We start from the raw sequence: 20,280 nt of genomic DNA, 5'->3' as shown, positions 1-20,280 counted from the left end.
AGAAGATTTATAAACTCTAATAAGTAAATCATCAATTTTATATGTAAAAAAGCATGTACATAGTTATATACATCCATAATACATATAATTCTATATGTATTTATATATATATGTATATGGCACGCATGCTTGATCAACAACATTTATAATTTGATCAAAAGTACCAAGCTACTTTTTAAACTTTTTGCAATTAATTATAATGAATATGTGATTTCCCCATCTCATTAGCCAATAAACCCTTAGTCCAAATCCATTAAAAATTAAGTTGATTTGATACAAGAGTTGGCTGGATTATACTTTAGTTGATCAACATCCTTTGAACTTTAATCTTCCCTCTCTTTTTTTTCCCTTGATTTTTTTTCCTATTATTTTTGGTGTGTGCTAGCTTTATAAACAAACTTTATTGCCAACTACTACCAAATTGTAATTCAATAATTGGTGTGATTCTGCATTCACCAATTTCCAAAGTAAAACAAGATCTAAAACACAAGTATAAATTTTTTTTCACTGAACTTTGGAAATAAAATACTGAAAAGAAGAAAACGAATTAAAAAGCAAAAGTGGTTGGGGAAAAAGTTGAATTTTTTTAGGAGGGTCCAGCTCTTAGTTTACTTTAACTTAGTGGAATCACATCATACGGGGACATTAAAATGAAAGTTGATGTGATCAATCAGGCTGTAAAAGCCATGCATTTTCCATATTTAATCAAGGTTTCTGGAGCTCCCAACCATTCATTTTTTTTCATTTGTCTCCTTCCTGGAAAAAATAAAACCAAAACAATGAAATGTCACACCAAATTGGCCGTTGCAATTTAGATCTTTTGCCTGCCAGCTATCTACGCCTCCCAAACCCTAAATTTAGGTTAAAAGCACATAATCAAAGACAGAAAAAAGGCCAAAACCACAAAATAAACCATATATATATGCTTAACATGTTTAAAACTTAATCAGTTAATCTTGAAGTATTTTTATTTGGCTCCAAAGGTTTGGTCATCATCTCCAAATTATAGTGAAATAAAACTTACATGAAAAGTAAAGAACATAAATTAAAGGAGGGCTTCAATCTTCAAAGGGCGCATAATTAACTAAATAAGCATAAAATTCCCTGTAGTGTACAGTACCTCCCATTGATATTTTCATATTACAATATAATTTTCATGTTCATGATAAACGTAAACAGTTTTTAACATAAAGATCAAAAGAAAAACTGAAAATTTCGTGGCTTTTTCTTATAATTTCTTTTTATTTGTTATATGAACAACAAACTTAAAACCTCAAAAGGTCATTAACCATATCAACTCCAAACATGGAAATCATCAACAAAGCAAAGGTATAGTTCCCTTATAACTCAGCCATTCTCTCGTTTTGCTGCTTCAAATCCTTGTAAAACCTGTTTATGAAATCTTCAGCAGCCTTGTTTACGTAGCCATTGTCTTCATCGGGATCCCTTAAAGGGAAAGGAGAGTCCGTTATCCTAAGTTGCCTCACCAATGGAGTTTGTCCGAACCCTGGTAACATAGGGGAAGCAGCAACAACAGCGGCTTCCACTGTCATGTTGTTGCTGTCGTTGTTGTTAAGCATCTCCAAGACAATCTGAACGGCGTTCATGGTCGCCATGTCATCGTCGTGAGTAGGAGGCGCGTGGGTGCAAGCGAAGAAGTTGTGGTAGTAGTTGTTAATGCTGTTTTTCTTCTTGGTGGAGAGGTTGAAAGGGAAGATGTAGTTTGGGGTGTTGCTGCAGCTGAACTCGTACTCATGGGGTGCTGCTACGGCCGCTGGCATGAAGGATGATGAGACCTGGCGATCTTTATGGTGGTGGTGGTGGAACATGAGGTTGCCAATGGCTTTGGCGCTGGCGATTTTGCCACGTTTAAGCATCATGTTGAGATCAACCATCAACTTTCTCTTTGACGATATTCCTTTCCTCATCATGAAAAGAACTGCCCTTACTATGCTCCACACTCTTTTGGCCATCACTGGTAGATTTTGTTCCATCTTTTGCATTTGCTTTTAGTGTTTTTGTTGGTGACTTTTGAGAGAGAGAGAGAGAGACGAGAGGCAATTATTAGTTTCGGTTAGAGGGAGAGAGGGAGGGGAGGGCTATATAAAGGGGAAGAGAAGGCGGAGAAGAAAGGAAATTGAGAAGGAAAATTAATTAAAGTTAATATGTACTTGCTTTACTTACCTTATTTCTTGCTTCAATCATTTTTGGCAGGTGGTGATTAGGTGAGCTCAAGCTCATGTGAGCTTGGGATTATGAAAGTGCCAGCTAGCTGTCAGACCACTTATATGGAGTCAAGGTTGAGACCAGTTCAACTCAAAGACAATGGTTTCTTTTTTCTTTTTTTTTAAGGAATAAATAATAACAGATAGTACTAATATAAATTTTCTACTCTCTATATAAACCAAAGCAAAACGACATCTCAAATGATAGAAAAATCTAGTGATTGAGTGCAATTAGTAAGGATATATTTTGGAAAGGTACCATTTGCTTGTCACCAAGTCCATTTTCCCATCCTAATTTGCTTTCGCCTTTTATTTACTATTAATATTTCTAAAAAAATCAATTATTATTTATATCACACATAAATTTCGTAATTAATTATACAATCCTAAAAACATATGGTTGATAAAAGAAATATTATAAAAAATTCATAAAATCAAGTAACCCAAAAAACATAAATCAAAATTTTAATTTTGAAACTTAATTTAAATGATTCATTCACTTCTTTTAACAGTTAAATTCTTTCAAGATTAAAGTTTAATTTTCAGCCTTTATAATTTTTTTATTCTTTAAGTTTCAATTTTTTTTAACAAAAACAAAAATTAAAAAATTTCACTAACCCTTAAAAGTTGCATACTAATCCATAAGAATTGACTCCATTAACACGCATAAATTTGATTTTTTCGACATAAGTAATTTTGAATTTGTATTTTATCAATAATTTCTCATTGTTAGTGCAAATATGGCACTTTGTCTTAACATGAAAACAAAACAATCTATTCATTCCAAATTTACAATATACAGAAAAAATTCAAACACATAGCTAACACAATTTAATCAAGGGATGGAAGACAGAAATCGTATTGCTAGTACTTATACACCAAATAGTTAAATGCTGTTTGCACTATGTTGTATATTAGAATTTTTTTTGTTTAGGGTGGTATTTTTTTTGTTTTACCATGTGTTCATTTACATATTACATTAACTTTATAAATGGATGTTCAAATTGTTATTGATAACCAAATAAAATCACATGTAAAAAATAGTACAACAATGGTTTTTTTAGTCACGATGAAGAAATTGTTGGCAATGTTAAATCAATGTTCAGTAAAGGGTTTTACATATTGTTCACGTTTTACCAAATTGTTACTTTATATTTGGTCGTATGTAAGAGTTGAAAAGCTTACTTGTATTTCAAAAAGATGAATGAGTGAAAGCTGCAAAGAGAGTTTGAAATCTCCGTGGCCAGCGCATTAGAAGAAGCCAATTGTGAAGCAAGGTAGACGGCTGCAATGATATTTTTGGTTCCATTAATATCCCCAATTTTTGTATATGTACGATTTCAACTTTAGGCTAAACAAACATTGTCATCAGAAACTAGGAAGGGTATTTTTGAGAAAAGGATTATAAAAATCCGACGCTTTCCTTGGAATTTCAACCCACCCATGACTTTCAACGCCTTGAGGAGTTTCCTTAGCCTATAAACAAAGGCAAAGCTACAGCTTTTAAGAAAGCAAAGTTTCTCTCTTTTGACAAAATAAAAAACAAGCGGGTCAAGAGCACAATTTCAATCAGTTACTTCACTGAGAATTCCATTACTTGTTCCGTTTGTACTATGAATTAAAGGATTGTCGAAGAAAACGTGGGAGAATTTTGCACCATTTTTTTTTTTTGATTTGTTCGTATCGTTAAGAACGTACAAATACTGTAAGATTGTTCAATTTTTATTACTACTTTTTACAGCTCACTATGCACTTTTCTTTTTTCATTTCTTTTTTTGGGTTTTAAAATGAGAATTTCGATGCATGAATATTAGTAAGAACTAAGCCCATAAATCTGTTTCCATGGCATGATGCTTCTTTCTTTATGATATTCTTTATTGCTCTAAGTTTCTCTTTAATTTGATTTGATTATAGTCGTTGATGGAGCAAAAGTTGTACGATTCCAATGGGCAACCTTGTAGAATAAAAGAATTCAAGTATTGCAAGAGGGTCCTTCAATTAGTTTTGCTTTTGGAAGTCGGATGCATTTCGTTTCCATGCCTAACGAACAACTCTAATTATAAGCATGAGATTTACTGGGAGGATAGAGGTGTTGGAGATGATGAGATAGATGGTGCAGTGTATCTGGAGGAAGGATTGAATGGACAGGAGAAAACAGCCATGGAGAATAGAGAATTGGAAGTTTTGCTACTGAGGAAGGCTATGGCTAAAGGGGATGATACTAAAGACACCCAAGTGACTGAACAAGATGAAAAACACTCCTCAGCTGATCATGAAGAGAAAACTGCATTGCTCACTAATGAAACACAAATTGGCCAAGAAAATAATATATTTCTTGATGAGAATGGGATCCCTCAAGACAACTTTGCGGTGAATTCAACTCCTTACCAACCTAAAACTGCTAATCGGAAAATTTTATCCAAGACAAGGTTTATCACAGGCTAGGGATAGTTTTAGGGGCATTAACAATGAGTTCCATATAGGCAACAGAAATTACCAGTCCAAAATGCTGATTTCCCATTCAATCCTAAATACAATCTTTGTATATTTAGCAAACAATAAATTTTAATATCTGCTAAAGACACTTGGAGATAAAGACATACAGTTCTTACCAAGTTAAAAAAAAAAGAGTTCAAACCTTGGAGGTGAAGATAATATTATTCTCAATTCTGTTTCCTTGTTTTTTACCTTTTAATACCTTGTTGTAGAAGGCGGCATGACACACATTAGTTAAGTTGCTGCAAAATTTGAAACAGTAAGAATAAACAGTTTTAACTCATGATCAATAGGAGTCAATTACGTATTGCTGGACTCAATTTTTTTTTTTTTTTGAAGAATATCTCCTAACTAAACAAAATCTAGGGGCAAGAAACCAGAGTACTCTATTAGTTTGATATTTAATTGTGAATGATAATAGATGACAAGAAGATGGGAGAAAACAGCTGACAGAATCATATAGGTTTAGAATTTAAACTGCTGGAATTGTGTGCATGAAAAGGCAACAAGCCACATTTGGGATTAACTACTATTGACCAACAAACACATTGTTGATAAAAACAAAAAGTGCATTGTAGGCATGAAATTTAAATGGCTATCAAACTAATCCTAGTCTTATTTGCAAGTCAGCTTGGAGCACAAAATTAAACAGCTACTTACTTTCTAATCAATTTGGGATGACTAAGAAGTTACAATCTCGTCCGCAGATGTCTTCTTGACTTCTACCAACTTCTATAAGTGTACAACCACAGAGCATAGCAAGTCAAGTACCTCAGAATATCAGGGGCTTTGCCATCAATAATTTAACTTTCAAGCATCTCTGTACACATTCACTATATTGTAGCTGGTAAGCGCTACAAGTTATCCTCTATTTCATCTGGTAGAATTAACTTTCCAATGGCAGCCTGCCCATAGATAACAATTAGACAGATTGGTTAGTAACAGAATACCACATATGATACTTATTTAGTTGTAATAATAATATTATAATAGTTTGCCAATTGATATCGGTATGTGCTCTTTGATTGCCTTGCAAAAAAAGACCTTGAAGTCTCATCTTCCCAAGGAACGACCATGTCAGCGAGTCAGTCCAAAGGTTTCCACCAATGAGCACTCTTATGCCTTGCAGGGCTTCACATGATTACTCTATTTGCATCATTTAGAAAGAATGATATGCTCACAACAAATAGAACAAAAGGAGGAATCATACTTAATTCATTCATATCTGCACATGCTTAATAAATAATGATTAATAATATTGCAAGGATTAATAAAACACATTTCATAACTACTTACCAACTTGATAGGATATTTGGACATTTGGGCATAAATCAATCCAATGGAACCCTAGAAATAAAAGTTTTGAGCTATGAAACTAAAGAGATAAGAAGAAAATCTATTTCAGACAACTAGGTACCCTATTCCATTACATGTATAATATGTTATTTTGGTGATTAGAAGGTAAAATATGCTACATTAGTAGCCTTCTGCAATATGGTTGGACCAAAAAAAAGAAAAGATGAATAGGAACCTAACAGTGGGATGTGGTGTGGTTATTAAATATATCCAGGCTTTAAAAGGCAATAGTTTGATTAATTTTGTGAAAATGGTTGATATAATCTAAATTGCTATCCACATCAGTGGATGAAAAAAGGAAAGCAATCATTGGAGCTCTCCCTAAAACAACCGTTGTTGCAAATTAATGTGGTAGTCTCGTGGTAAGGAGGAAAGGAAAAGCTGCTTTGCAGAAACAAGCCACATCAATGTCTAAGAAAGAAGAGGTTGATGACTATTACCTGTATTTTAGCAACATCAACTATAGATGGTTTTAAGTCCAAAGCAATTCCAAAATGAAGCATTGACTTGTCGTACTTTTTATGTTGTTTATAAATTTCACCCATCAATGCATAAATGCTACTTTCACGAGGGTAGCACTCTTTAAGTTCCTCCAAAATTTCCAAAGCTTCATTCAACCTTCCAAGTGTCACCAGCATGTTTGCTTTGCTGTACTTTGGAAGTGGATTTTTATTGTCAGTGACAATAGCTTTCTCCATCATCACCAAAGCTTCCTCACTTCTCTGCAAAACGATTAAAAAAACAATTGTCAATCAGACAAACAATAGAGAAACAAGACTCCACTACCTTGGTCCTAATATCATTTCAACATTTCATATTTGCATTACAAGGTATGAAGTGGATAAACTTAAGACACCTGTTAGAGAAGATCCAGAAAAAGTTTAAACCTAGTCAGTGACAGAAAAGATGACACATATGACATAAGCAACATGATAGACCAAGAGGGGCAGCCTGTATCATGGACATACAATATTTACACATATCAAACATCTGTAAGATGCACATGCTGAACAACTGTTCATCAACAAGAACAGGTTGGGGCCTATGAGTCCTAAGGTAGACACAAAATCATGGATAGGTATAGAAATGATAACATAGAAGTGGCCAAACCTTTAATGCTTCTAAAGTGGTTCCCAAATAGTACATGATAACTGACGAGAAAGGATTTATCCGATAAGCCTGGCGAAAATGGTGCTCTGCAAATTCAATTTTCTCTTGGCGGAGATAGATCATCCCAAGACCATACCAAGACTTATAATGTCTTGCATCTACATGAAGAGCCTTCTGGTAGCACTCCACTGCATTTCCATAGTCCTCTATAATAACATTCCTGCAACAAAATCACATGATGGGATCCCTTTTCTTTTTCTTTTCTTCAAGTCATTCAATTTATAAGACGAGTATAAAGAAAACATTCTCAAGTGTAAGATCATACTCATGACCAGAGAGAGTGTGCGCATATGGAAATCTTGAATTTAGCTGCACAGCTCGCTGGAAACTTTTGAGTGCAGTTTCATGATCCTTCTGGAAACTATAGCAGTTTCCAATAGCACACCTGCAATAGGCATTCCATAATTAAAACCATCATAAATGACAAAATCATTGATAAAGAGTAATTTAGGAATGTATGAATCCAACTGCAATATTGACCAAAAAAAAGCATTTGCGATATACTTCTTTGTAGTCCAATGAACAAATTTCTGGTCCTTGTTACCTCCCCCCCCCCCCTCCCCAAAACAAAAAGATCGCTGCAACATGTTTTGTTGACTGTAGATAATATCATGAACAAGAAAATTTACGTTCAAACAAGCTAGAAGTGTTACATTCTTCAACTGCAAAAAAAAAAAAAAAAATGAATGGAAGAAATATCAAATACTACATGAAATGCCTCCCCCATGCCCCTCCTTTTTGGCCCCTCTAAATAAACAAAGAATATTACCATGCAGCATATATTCCCCCACCCAAAAGAGAAGAAAAGGTATAACACAAGGATTCCAAAAACAATAAAAAACAATAGTTAACTGCTTACAGACTTGCATACTGTCATTATAAGCCATTGGACAGTTTTTGTTGTTTTTCAGGAAAGATTAGATGAAATAACATTGCTATGTGCTGATTGCACTATGAGCCAAACGTAATTGCCTTGGGAGTAAATTACAAACTAAAACAGCAGAAAAACACTTAGCTCAAAACATGCATGGGATTAAAATGCCATACTTTTAACTGTTTCAGAGCTATATTATAGAGGTCTACCAAAGTTACCAGGCTTGTGGAGCAAAACGATCAATTGATATCAACTCCTGAGCTAGGTATTTCAATTTCATATCTTCCTTCATAAGCTGCCAAAAAAAAAAGAGCAACATGTGATAAATATTAAAAAAATTAAAAAAAAGTAACCGCATATCATCTAATTTTTTCTGCCCTGCAAACAGAGCTCATAACACTGTGTTTGGGAGAAAGTATTTTTTATCTAATGGCCAGACTACACGAAGTCATTTCCCATATTCTAGGTTAGCCATTAGTAAGTCAATTTTCCATCCTTGAAATAGATTGCAGAAAACATGAACAGTTTCTCCAAAGAAACAGCTTAAGGCCCAATACTTTCCATGAAATCAAGTTCAAATAAAGTAGAGGGAATTGGTTTTGTATTCAAATGGTTTCCTATAAATCAAAGATAGCCTGAAGGGTTTCACATCCCATAAAATTCTCTTCCCTCCACAAATCTTGTTAATTGGAACTTTCTCCCCCTTCATGAAATCAAATAAAGTCCTCGTGGTTCAGAACAATTTATATCAAGCATTAAATCCTGTAGAGGGAATAATGGGCCAATAACTGAAAAATGTCTAGCAAGAGACAGACTATAGCCAGATTAAAGATTACACAAGACTTGACTCAGCACTTCGGAAAGATAAAAACTTAGCAAAAGAAAAGGTTTCAGAAGCAGAATGAAATATAAAGTAGCAACATAGAGCAGTTTCTTACTAGATTAGAAGGCAACAAGTAAAGGATTTCAAATTGCATATAAAATTGAATCAATTTACATGTGAATATACACATTGAAGTGGCTATTTATGAATAACCTATCCCAAAGCTCAGACAAGGGCAAAGATAACTCACATAAAGAACTGTTGAGTACACATCCATCCCTTCCAGATTGTAAGGAGATATTTGGCGTGCAAGACTAAAGGCGTAATCAGCATTTAAGTAATCTACTAGCTCAAAATATGCTTTCCCAACCTGCATAAAAGATAATTCATTGTCTCAAAAACTTGAAACCCTGAATGGGATAAACCAAATTGTTACTAAAAATCTTTAATTTTTCTTTTTAAACCTTGTCGTCTTATATCATAAACAAAGGGCAAAGCTGCCTATGAACAATTGTTTCCTCAAGCACTTCTGATATACCTTTTGAAATAAAATAATCTAAATTCTAAGCAAAAAGGATGGTAGGAAACCAAAATAAAAAATAAAAAGAAATTTTCTGTTTATCATTCTCAAAGAATTAAAATACTTATTACTTTCTTTCAAAAGCCAGCAGAAAGAAACAAATTTATAGATTCAGAAAACAGACAGCTCAGGAACAACTCAATCACCTGGGAAAGAACCCACCCTGTATTGTACTGCTTTGATGAGAGCTTTTGATAGACATTTAAAGCTTCCTGTAACATCAATAAGAAACTATCCACAATAATTTTTTTTCTTTAGTATGGAAAAATATGCACTCAAGCTCACTACTTAGGATAATAGAAGAACCTTTTTCAATTGACAGAGCAATACCTGACATCTATACTCACACAAATGCCTATAGCCCTCCCCAAGAATTCTCAGGAGGTTTATTGTATCTGAGATACCAGATTTGATTTTTGAACTGTTTGAGATAAAACTTCTCAGTTGTGTATTTACTGTCTCATCTTGAACGGATTTAACATCAGCTGATGAAGATAAACTCGAGGAAGTTGCTCTGAATGCTGATACAGCATCATCATAAGTTTCCAGCAATTTTCCTACTATTGACATCAGAGTTTACGAATTTAAAAATGCAGTACAATGCAAATATAAACAAGTTGGAAACAGGAATATTTTGTGACCTTATGCAACATATTAGTTTCAATTGATAATTACGCTACAGCGAAGGGACTGGGAAGAACCAGGCCAATAAACCAGAAGCAGAAGAAAAATAAGAGAATTAAATGGATATTAACCTCACGAGAACTGACAACATTGAAACATGATAAAATCTCTTCTTTAATAAATGTGTAAAAACACATAAAACTTCTCTATCAAAGGCTTTATCACTTAATAATACAGTTCTTTTCTTTTATTCTTTAGAATGTTGACAGAAGCTTCTCCAGCATGCTTGCTCTTTCCGGTTCCTTCACTTTGGATAAACTTAAAAGAGAAAAGGAAAATTGAAGAAAGTCCAATTATAATCAAAATGGTAGGTAGGTATAGCACATGATTAAGCCGGCAGACTTGTGATCTTTTTCATTACTGGAGCTACTACTAAGGTGTTTTCTTTCTAATTCAGTTCTTCATCTGCTTTGGAATTTCAGCTTGTCAGTGTCTTTTTCCCCTTTTGACAAGCAACCCTACCTTTTAATCATTGAGAACTAATTAAAGCATGCTTGAGGTTTCTTTGAGGTAAATTTTCTTTCAGGGAAAACTGATGGAAAAAAAAAAAAAAAAAAGAACAGAAAAACTAAAAGTTGTCTCAAAGCCTGCCTTGCCCAACTATAGCTTATGGCAATAATATATGTCTATATCTCATATCCAACAAGAACTCTTTGATATGGGGCCTAAAGCATGAATAATGTTAGTAAAGCAGAGCTTTCTCTGAAACGAAGTGCAGGGATTTCAGAGCACTCTTCTTCTGTCTTTCGTCTTTTGCCTAATTGCATCCCAACAAGTAAGACCAAATTTTCTATCATTTATTTCCAGTAATTTTAAAGAAAAAGATATCAAACAAGTTTAATAGATTCATAATGCATGCAAATAAATCAAAAGCTAAAGAAAAACCAATATCAGATAGGATCTCCATCTCTAATCAACCATGATTTGATGTCCTGAAGTTCAATCTGTCTAACATATAAGATAAAAACAATTCATGACCTTACATTAATAAACCAAATATTTGTTAAAAAGGCACAGAATGTAAACTGACAAAGGATATACAGGTTACATAATTACCTTCCTCAAGATTTTGAAATTGGCCTTTACAAACTGTTGAATAGCAAGTCCCAGAATTCAATTTAATTGAAGCACGCAAATTGTTTGCTTTATTTTCTGATCCTTGTGTCGAGTTGAAGCTTCTCTGAGCCGCAGCTAATCTTGCACTTCGACGGCGTCCTGAATCGAAAAATAAACTGCCACGAATCTTCAGAATCATAACAGAAGAGGCAGAACGATTTAGAAAAAAATTTTGAGTGAATAAGGATGATGCATCTTGGCAATGCTACATGATACTACAAAATACAGACATGAAAATAAAAAGGATATCCCAAGCAAGCAACAGAAATGTTATTGTGAGAGAAATTAAAAAAAAAAAGATTAAACTGATGAACAAAGAAAAGAGAAAGAAAAAGTCAACACCAGAGCAGCCTAAAGTAGAATCTAAATGTTAAAACACTAAGAAAATTGCTAAAAAAATTACAAAGACAATTGACGATTCCATTCCTCCTACTTTAGTATGATGATGGAAGAGTACAATTAATGGGGTAATCTGAAGCTATATGAAGTTGCAAAACAAAAACAGTGTTCAACAATCAAGCCTGCTGTCACTTACCCCTTGTTCCAAGTTCAAACTCAACCAAATATATAAATAGAATAAAATAAAATATAAGACTTCAAAGAACACAAAAAACCAGCTCAACATTCTGGGTCCATGAATGTGATATATATTAGAAAAAGAAAAGGAAAAATAATTAGCATCTGAATGAAAATCAGACAAGGAGAATAGAGGGTTAAAAAAATATAGTAAGCTTCTCAATTACAACGGGTTCAAGGGATCCATGGAAAGTAACATATGGCCTTACAGCGTAGGGATAAAGAGCCCTTTCATCACATCTGACAAAACAGTCCACACGGCAGCGCCCAGTAGCCAGATCATTTTCAGTTTATACATCTGTCCTAATTCAAAACAAGCTGAAAGCAAAACCCCTATCTAACCCATACATACAAAACATACATTCTCTTCTTAGATCTTTATTTATCAAATATCTGAATGGATTTGAAGTAATTTAAAGGTTTCTCAAACCAGACAAAAAGGTTTTGATGTCAAAAGGGCAATCCTATATGTGTGGCAAAAAGGAAAGGTGACTCTTTCATGTTAAGGGCAATCCTGGGTATCTAGATTTTATTCTTCATAAGCCTTTCTGGGAATTCTCCATTGACAAAATGACATATAGTAATAATTAATAAATTATACTAGATAACTTTTGCATTGCAAGCATAGAGGGAGAGAGGCAACTCCTCTTGACGAATGTAGGTATGTCCATGTTTTTATCAAAAAAAAAAATGGCAATTACTATTAAAAGTAAAGAAGGCAACAGAAACATACAGTCATACATAAATATATGCAAATACAACCTGTGCTGATTCATTTTCACGAACAAATTCTCTTCGAGCTTGAGTACTGGATCGTAGAGAAACTTCATTTTGACAAAATCGTATGTTTCTAATTAGAGGCGGTGGAGCCATATCTGAAAGCTTAAGAGTGAAAAATATAGAGCTTAGAAACAGAAAACCAGCACGATAACATTAGATTAAAACTTCATTTGGAAGTGACAGAACAGTAATCATGAAGCAAGAACATAAAACTGTGATTGATAGTCTCTTCTTTTCTTTTTTTAGTTTTCTTTTGGATTAGGGGGTGAACTAAAATGTATTTACAGCATCCAAGGAGGGATCTTTGAGTGGTGAAATGTAGGGCTCACTTATAAACACAATTAATATTTAAGATATATCATATGTGAAATGGAAAGTAAGTCTAGGCAACCAATGCCACATGCTCAGAGAGAAAATTCACACAAGGAAACAGAGCTTCCATTTACAGCCATTACTTTTCACATCACACCTCAGTACCCACCTCACCCCCCCCCCCCAAAAAAAAAATACACACACCCAACACTGATACAGGAAACGAACATATCCATATGAAAGTGTGAACATAACTGATCCTGCAAAGCCTAAGGCCTCTATTACTCATTCATCTATTATTAACAACTATACTTGATTCTAAGGATTTAAATAAATGCATCAGAGTTCAGGTAACTAGATCATTATTTCATATTTGAATCAGCCAAAGCCTCTCCCAACATGCAGTTTGAATGAGTAGATAAATGCTCCCATCTGCTTTACATACAGCGTAGCCGTGTAAGTGATACAACTTTGAAACTCTTAATTCAATAATTCCTAACATCTGTAACTGATAAATGCTTTTTGCGGGCCAATTTCTCTGCTAAATATTGCTAATATCTGTTTTAATTTTTAAAATGTTTTTCATTTTACTTATAATGTCTCATTTTGAAAATTATGGTTATAAATACCCAGAAAAAATGATTCGCATGCTTCAAAAACATTCAGCATAATGTTGTTATATACAATGACAAAAACTAGAATTGTATTTGAAGAATTGGTGCCTCCAAGAGGAAGACAATCTAAAAATAGTCCTTAAACCTGAATACTGCCATACCATCTAAGTGAATAAGCAGACCATGACAAGGTTGTTTGCCCAGAATATACTCATCAGATAAAATTACACAAAAGATGCAGTAACTTAAGCTAAGCAAATATACATATGCATGTAAAAGCTATACACCAAATGCTAAAGCATATACAAGTTAGAGCTAGTTCAGGGAGATGAAATAAGTATTTCACAGAAATTAAAATAGACTCCTATCTAATTACCCAAAAATGACTTACTTGTGTAAGCACAGGGGAAGGAGTCCTGAAAAATGATGAATTGCAACAGCTGTTTGTTATTTGCCCAACAGGTCCAGTTAAATTAGGTCCTCCATGATTATTCAGACATATATTTCTAATGTTGTTCCCTTCCATTTGTTGTAAATGGCTCAGACTCAAATCTTCTAAGCCAAAGGCTTGAGAAGAATCCAAGCTTTGATCACTATTGGCTATTTGCAAATAACTTGATGCATTACCTAGATAATGCTCTTGAACATAATGAATAGCCACATCACCGAAACAAACAGCAGCTTCCTCTGCCTCACCTGAAATAATACATCTAAGCCTTGGCAACAATTTGCTAATTGATGATTATGCAGCTACATGCCTATGACTGATGGTAAAAATTAATTTTAACACTATGCAAACATTGTGCATTACATGTTATGATAACCAACCTTTAAAAAGTTCAACAAAAAATGTTCAGCAGACATTTAGGAAAAAGAAGAAACAAGAATGAAAGAATATAATATTATCTAGATCAATCTGTTCCAAAGCATTCCCCAATTCAGAATTTTTGGAGTAAAAAAAACCAATCAACCAAGATCAATCCACTTGAGGGACATTATATTTGTTTAACCATAAAAGGATTACCTCACAAATTTCACAAGTGCACAATTCTCCAAAGATTCCCTCACAATGCCCCAAATTCTCCCTTCACCTTTTGGTGAAGTGATAGCTTCTCTAGCCCAAGGTTGAATGCAAAAGAGCAAACTTTAAAACCCAAATCTCATATTATATAGACTAGGGTAGAGCATTCAGTGTGGTATGCTTTTGAGATATCTCCATTTTTGCAAACTAGTGTAGCTTATTAGACACATCAACACGGAATAACAAATTTTACCAAAAAGGTTAAAGATCCCTTATCAAAGTCTAACTTCTTACATGTTTGACAATAAATCACCATCACACACAACAAAACCATTGAGCAATATTTCTCAACTTTTATTATATTATGTTGTCTTAGCCCTTTGTACAATAAATTTAATTTTTTTTCTTGTATCACCACTAAAATCCTTAACCAACTCATTTGTAAACATAAACTTCAAAGGTATTCATTTCATATTATAAAATTAAAACATTCCAGAAACACTATTGTTAGCCCTTTGCCCATGAACGAGAGTTGGGAAGACATATGCAACATTGAATGTAATGTAACGAAAATTTGAAACATTCAACAAATAAAACAACAGCATTCTTTTGTTTATTTTTTCTCCAGACAAAACTTTGCAAAGGTAATTATTCTTTTTCTTATTCTTCTAAGAGAATTATTTCTTATAGTACCAAAAAAAAAAAAAGAATGTCAAAGTTTAACATTATGTAATCTTTCTGAGTTAATCTCAATAAAAATCACTGACCTAGTATACAAAGTTCCTCATATGCTGCCCAAAACAATGGATCAATTGACAAAGCCTTTCTAAAGTGTTCAACTGAACTTTTCATCCTATTGGTGTCCCTGTGGAAAAATACCAGAACAAAGATAAGGGAGTGAAGGGAGAGAAAGACAAAAAGAGAATATAGCAAGACAGCACAAGTAACATCCTGCTAAAAGTGAAGGAAAGCATCACATATTAATTAATCTATGCCAATTCTCCATGGAAAACAATGCCTCTCTCAAACTGCTTAGACTCAGCATGATTCATGGCTAACATCCACATTAGTTTTGTACACTAATATCATCTACATTAAGCTTTGTTTGCAAGCGCACAAACATAAAAAGCAAGTGGCAGTAAAAAAAAAAAAACCCTTCTGATTTCAGGGTTACATTCAACCAAAAATTGTACAGTCAAGAAAAGCTAGTAAACTATTGAAGGAGTCCATCCACTACATCGAATCCTAGGTCTAAAATATCAATACCATTATTAAGCTCGGAAAAATTAAAAGAAACAATCCAACAAAGAACCCCAGATTTTTAATGAAATATAAAATTTAAAAAGCAAGTGGCAGAAACCTATGTATAATGCCGAGAAGATATTGCACAGCCGCACCATTAGTAACCTACATGCATGTAACAACAATTGTGAGCATGAAATTTCATCCAAGAAGCAAATGCCCCAACCCAACCTTTTCATTATTATGACTACTCCACAGCCAAAAGGCGATCACATACATGAGCACAGAGCTCTTCAATAGGCAGCAATGCAGTTTCGGCTTCACTAAAGAGATCCATCTCTAAGCACGCGACCGCAAACAAGTAACGAGACTGAGCCATTTGCATACCTTCAAATCATAGGCCAAACAAACACAAATCAATCAAAAAATACAGCACCATTCTCCAACGCGGGTGCGAGAGAGAGAGAATCAAACGAACACGTTAAAAAAAAAGAAAAAAGTAGTACCTTTAAGAACATGATATGCAGAGTGAGGTTGATTGTTATTCAAGTAACATCTAGCCAATAATTGTAAATTCACCTACATTAAAAAAAAAAAAAAAACCGATTTCAAAGTTTTAATTCAAGCCCCAGGAAAAATTGATAACGTAAATCAAGCAGTTTAAAATTTAGATTAAAAAAAAAAAGGAAATGAATTTGATTAATGAAATTAGAGAAGAAACCTCGGAAGGAAACTCGGCGTAGAGGCGTTCGCAGAGAAAAATGGCGTTTCGTCTCATGTATTGCTTCAGGCTTTTCTCTACGTAATTCGCCAACAGTGCTTCCATTTCTCTCTCTCACACACACACACAGACGCTGGGGGATTTTATTACCTTGGCCTGCGTTTTTTGATCCTACCTGAGACTAGACCATGAGTTGGATACCCGAGGCGGGGCTTTTTTTTTCTTTTCTTTTAATAATTCTTTTGAGGAAAAAACGTACGTGTCAAGAAATTTCAAGCGTGTGAGTTATAGAAGGTGGGCTGATCTATTAATGGATTGCTGGTTTTCATTTTTTATTGGACTTGGCCTGGTGGTTAACCCCTTCCCACCTCCCTCAAATTCAAAGCCCAGTTCCTGCTTATACAGGACCTTGGGGCTTTGCATTTTATTTATTTATGAAATCATGTTTCATATATTATTTAATATAATATAACAAGGTATAAGGTTGATAAATTGTGCTGACACATAGCTTGTCTATTCAACACAGGAAATTCCTTAAAATTTTGCACTTTAGCAAATTCAAAAAAATAATAAAATCTTTTATATAAAAAAATTGCCTAAACTTGTTCAAGTTACCATATTCAGAATATTATAGAAGATTAATTAGATTTTTTAAATTACTTTAAATATATATAAATTAAAAATATTTAAAAATATATATTGGTAAAAATATTAAAATTTCATCTATTTATCTCTTATTAACTATTTTAAATTTTGGATATAATATACAATGCAAAAGAACATTTTCAACTGTATTTAGTATCAGCACTACAAATATAATTCTGTTGACATCAAATTCTTTGATGTTAACCTTATATTTATAAATTTTTTAAAATACTTTTATTAGTTGATGATATTTAATGTCCTATTGTTTGAGATATTTGATGCCACCAAATTATTATGTCTATATAACTTTTATGTAAAGGAAAATTCTACCTATGTTCCCCAACATTTTATTTTGATTTCACTTTACTTCTTAATTCTTAATTATTTATTTTGAACATATATATTTTGAAAATGATTCAATTTTTTTGTCAATTGTTCCTTTAAAATTGTTGTAACATTTATTAAAATGATATTATATTACATCTAATTTTTTATAATATTATATTCAAGTTTGGGTCTATTTCTTATTAATTAGTTTTAAATTATATACTTAATATGGTATCAAAATTATAATTTTGTTCTATTACTCTTTTCAAATTTGTCATGTGAAATATTTCTTTCATTTTTATCTACATATAATAAAGTTTATTAAAATGATGTTATCTTATATTTAATAAATATTTAATTTTTTATAATCTTATATTTAAATTAAATTCCTCCTCTTACTATCAATTAATTTTAAATTTAATGTTTAGTCTAACTCCACATTATAAATTTGTTTAAATCCAAAATTTTATAATACACGTAAAACTCAACATATGCATATATGGCTAGCTATGTATAATCGTGCAAACTCTCAACCTTCAAAAACCGTGGTTTATTCAAAGTCCAAAACCAAACCCACCCATCGCTATTAGCCTAACTATATAATGAACAGTAAAAGTGTTTCCAAAGTAGCCAGGCCAGTTGAAACCCACAAACCCAAAGGTAATTTCATTTTCATAACTTTTTTTTTCAAGATAAATGTGAATTAATTTATCATATTGCTTTAATTTTTCTTTATGCCAAAACAGAAAAACCTAACCTCAACTACCTTTCTATCTTCTCTCTGTTTCTCGTGCGTTCTCGTGATGCTCTCAGGTTCTTATGGTTTTAGAGATTGATTCATAAAATGAACACGTCCTTTCGTTTAATGTTGTTGTCTCCAAAAATGAAAAGGTGGTTGGGCTAAGGTGCATGTGGCTAGTTTAGGCTCTCACGTGAATTCCCAACTCTTTGTATTCTTTTAGAGACAAATTATTTCATTTACATTTTCTAAAGTTGATTAATTAAAGACAAAAAAATAAAAAATCATATCAACAAACTAATAAATAATGTGATACATGTGCTACAAGGTTTCACCATCTATTGTTCATTAGTTTTCATTTTCTTCGTCTTACTAATTTGTAACCTAAACGATACACAAATTATCTTTATTTATTAATTAAAATATTTTAACTTTGTGAAATTATTAATTAAAATTTATTACAATAAATAAATTGAAAAAAACTATATTAAAATATTTGTCAACAATTAAACATCAATTCACATTAAAATATTTATGTAACTAATAGATAAAAAAAATTACTTTGGATCCAAAAGAAATTTCTTTGGAATATAGTAGATTCTCATTTTTAAATCTATGTGATTCCAAAACTAATAATTAATGTAAAAGACCTACTCAAGTTACAAAAATATGTAAAAACCTATTTAAGTTACAAAATAATAAAAAATAATCTAGAAATTCTTGAATTGAAAAATATTTATTGACTAAGCAAAACTTATTATCATTACCTTCACGAAAAGTAATATTTTGTGGCTTAATATTCATATGTATAATTCATCTTATCACTTTTTTTATTTGAGAAAAAATGTGTTAATATAAAAGTTAAAAAAATAAATATTTAAAAATTTAAATATAGAATTAATAATAATGATAATAATTCTCTTTACTCTATTTTTTTTCTCACTTTTCATTTAATAAAATATTATAATAAAAATAACCTTGCATGTTAAAAACCATTATCGAGAAGTTTCATATGTCAAAAAAATAAGTAAAAAAGATTAATGACTAACTAATTATTTGGCATCTGAGTAGAATCTTCGCATAGAGTAGGATTTTTATAAAGTTAAACTCAATACAAAATATAAAAAATCTAATGAATGAAATGCATATATATTATCTATAAATTATATAAAACCAATTTCTTTATTCAATGATTGTTTCTTGGCATAAAAAAATATATACCAATAAATTTTGTTTTGGTATTTGAAAACTGTGATCTTAATAAAACAAAATAATTAAAATAATTAGAAAATGTGAAGCAAATAAGAAAAGAGTTAAAAATAAACAATAATGTTAGAAAATAAAATTAACTAAAAAAAAAATTCACATTACCTTAACTTAATTGTAATATTGATCAAACCATTAAAAAATATTAAAAATTTTGTGTTAAAAGAATTTAAATAAAAATAATATACTTGTAGATAGTTTTGACAATTTAAAATATAATACGATAACACGATACGAAAATAAAACACGAAGGTGACACGACTTAAAATTGTAGTAATAACTATATATGGGTTTAACAAAATAAAAAAAAATTGTATTTTATATTTTCATGTCAACATGAATTATGATAAATAATTTTCGTATAAAACATGGTACAAATACATGAATTTTAATATTTTACATGACACAAATACACGAATCGTCATATTTACTTGTAGGATTATTAGATGTGGAAATACATATTTCATATTTAATCTATAATCAATGCAAGTTCAATCAATGAAATATTAAAAGATTTTGAAAGTATAAAGTATATAATAAGTGATTTTAATTTGTCTGAATTTTAAAAAAAAATACCAAATATTAAAAGATTATAAGGAAATCTATGAAAATATTGAAATTTTCAAATTTAAAAGAGATATATGTATATTATTGGAAATTTTTATTTTAAAAGAAATATATCTAAATTATATTTAATTTGTATGCTTTACATA

The 20,280-nt window shown here is 31.9% G+C and overlaps 3 protein-coding genes across 7 annotated transcripts; 1 reads left to right on the top strand and 2 right to left on the bottom strand.

Annotated features, from left to right (window-relative positions):
• Positions 1-1,062: 1,062 nt before the first annotated feature.
• LOC111274142 (uncharacterized) lies at positions 1,063-2,090 on the bottom strand. The gene has a single exon (XM_022858781.2). It carries the CDS (start codon positions 2,001-2,003, stop codon positions 1,341-1,343), a length of 663 nt encoding a protein of 220 aa, XP_022714516.2. The 5' UTR covers positions 2,004-2,090; the 3' UTR covers positions 1,063-1,340.
• A 1,710-nt stretch (positions 2,091-3,800) lies between these two features.
• Positions 3,801-4,901, top strand: LOC111274559 (uncharacterized). Its single transcript, XM_022859289.2, has 2 exons — positions 3,801-3,930; positions 4,140-4,901. Exon 2 carries the CDS (start codon positions 4,146-4,148, stop codon positions 4,668-4,670), a length of 525 nt encoding a protein of 174 aa, XP_022715024.2. The 5' UTR covers positions 3,801-3,930; positions 4,140-4,145; the 3' UTR covers positions 4,671-4,901.
• Positions 4,719-16,793, bottom strand: LOC111274558 (cell division cycle protein 27 homolog B-like). 5 transcript variants are annotated; one of them, XR_002688234.2, is made up of 17 exons: positions 16,591-16,793; positions 16,376-16,448; positions 16,147-16,256; positions 15,988-16,034; positions 15,395-15,492; positions 13,998-14,302; positions 12,663-12,782; positions 11,265-11,451; positions 9,855-10,084; positions 9,671-9,736; positions 9,195-9,314; positions 8,340-8,416; positions 7,513-7,632; positions 7,188-7,407; positions 6,518-6,799; positions 5,382-5,626; positions 4,719-4,963 (listed from the first exon to the last, which is right to left on the bottom strand). XR_002688234.2 is itself a non-coding variant. In XM_022859285.2 (16 exons), exons 1-16 carry the CDS (start codon positions 16,693-16,695, stop codon positions 5,576-5,578), a joined length of 2,211 nt encoding a protein of 736 aa, XP_022715020.1. In that variant the 5' UTR covers positions 16,696-16,793; the 3' UTR covers positions 5,208-5,575. The 5 variants fall into 5 exon arrangements, 4 of the variants coding, with proteins under 4 accessions (XP_022715020.1, XP_022715021.1, XP_022715022.1 ...); XM_022859285.2 differs by lacking the exon at positions 4,719-4,963 and having other exon boundaries at positions 5,208-5,626; XM_022859286.2 differs by lacking the exon at positions 4,719-4,963 and having other exon boundaries at positions 5,208-5,626; positions 9,855-10,081.
• Between the last annotated feature and the right edge of the window lie 3,487 nt (positions 16,794-20,280).

This window comes from Durio zibethinus, chromosome 26, assembly GCF_047325235.1.
Source record: "Durio zibethinus cultivar Kanyao isolate XHJ-2024 chromosome 26, ASM4732523v1, whole genome shotgun sequence".
NCBI classification, from domain to species: Eukaryota; Viridiplantae; Streptophyta; class Magnoliopsida; order Malvales; family Malvaceae; genus Durio; species Durio zibethinus.
The sequence above is the reverse complement of the archived record's forward strand: the minus strand, read 5'-3'. Positions and strand labels throughout refer to the sequence as shown.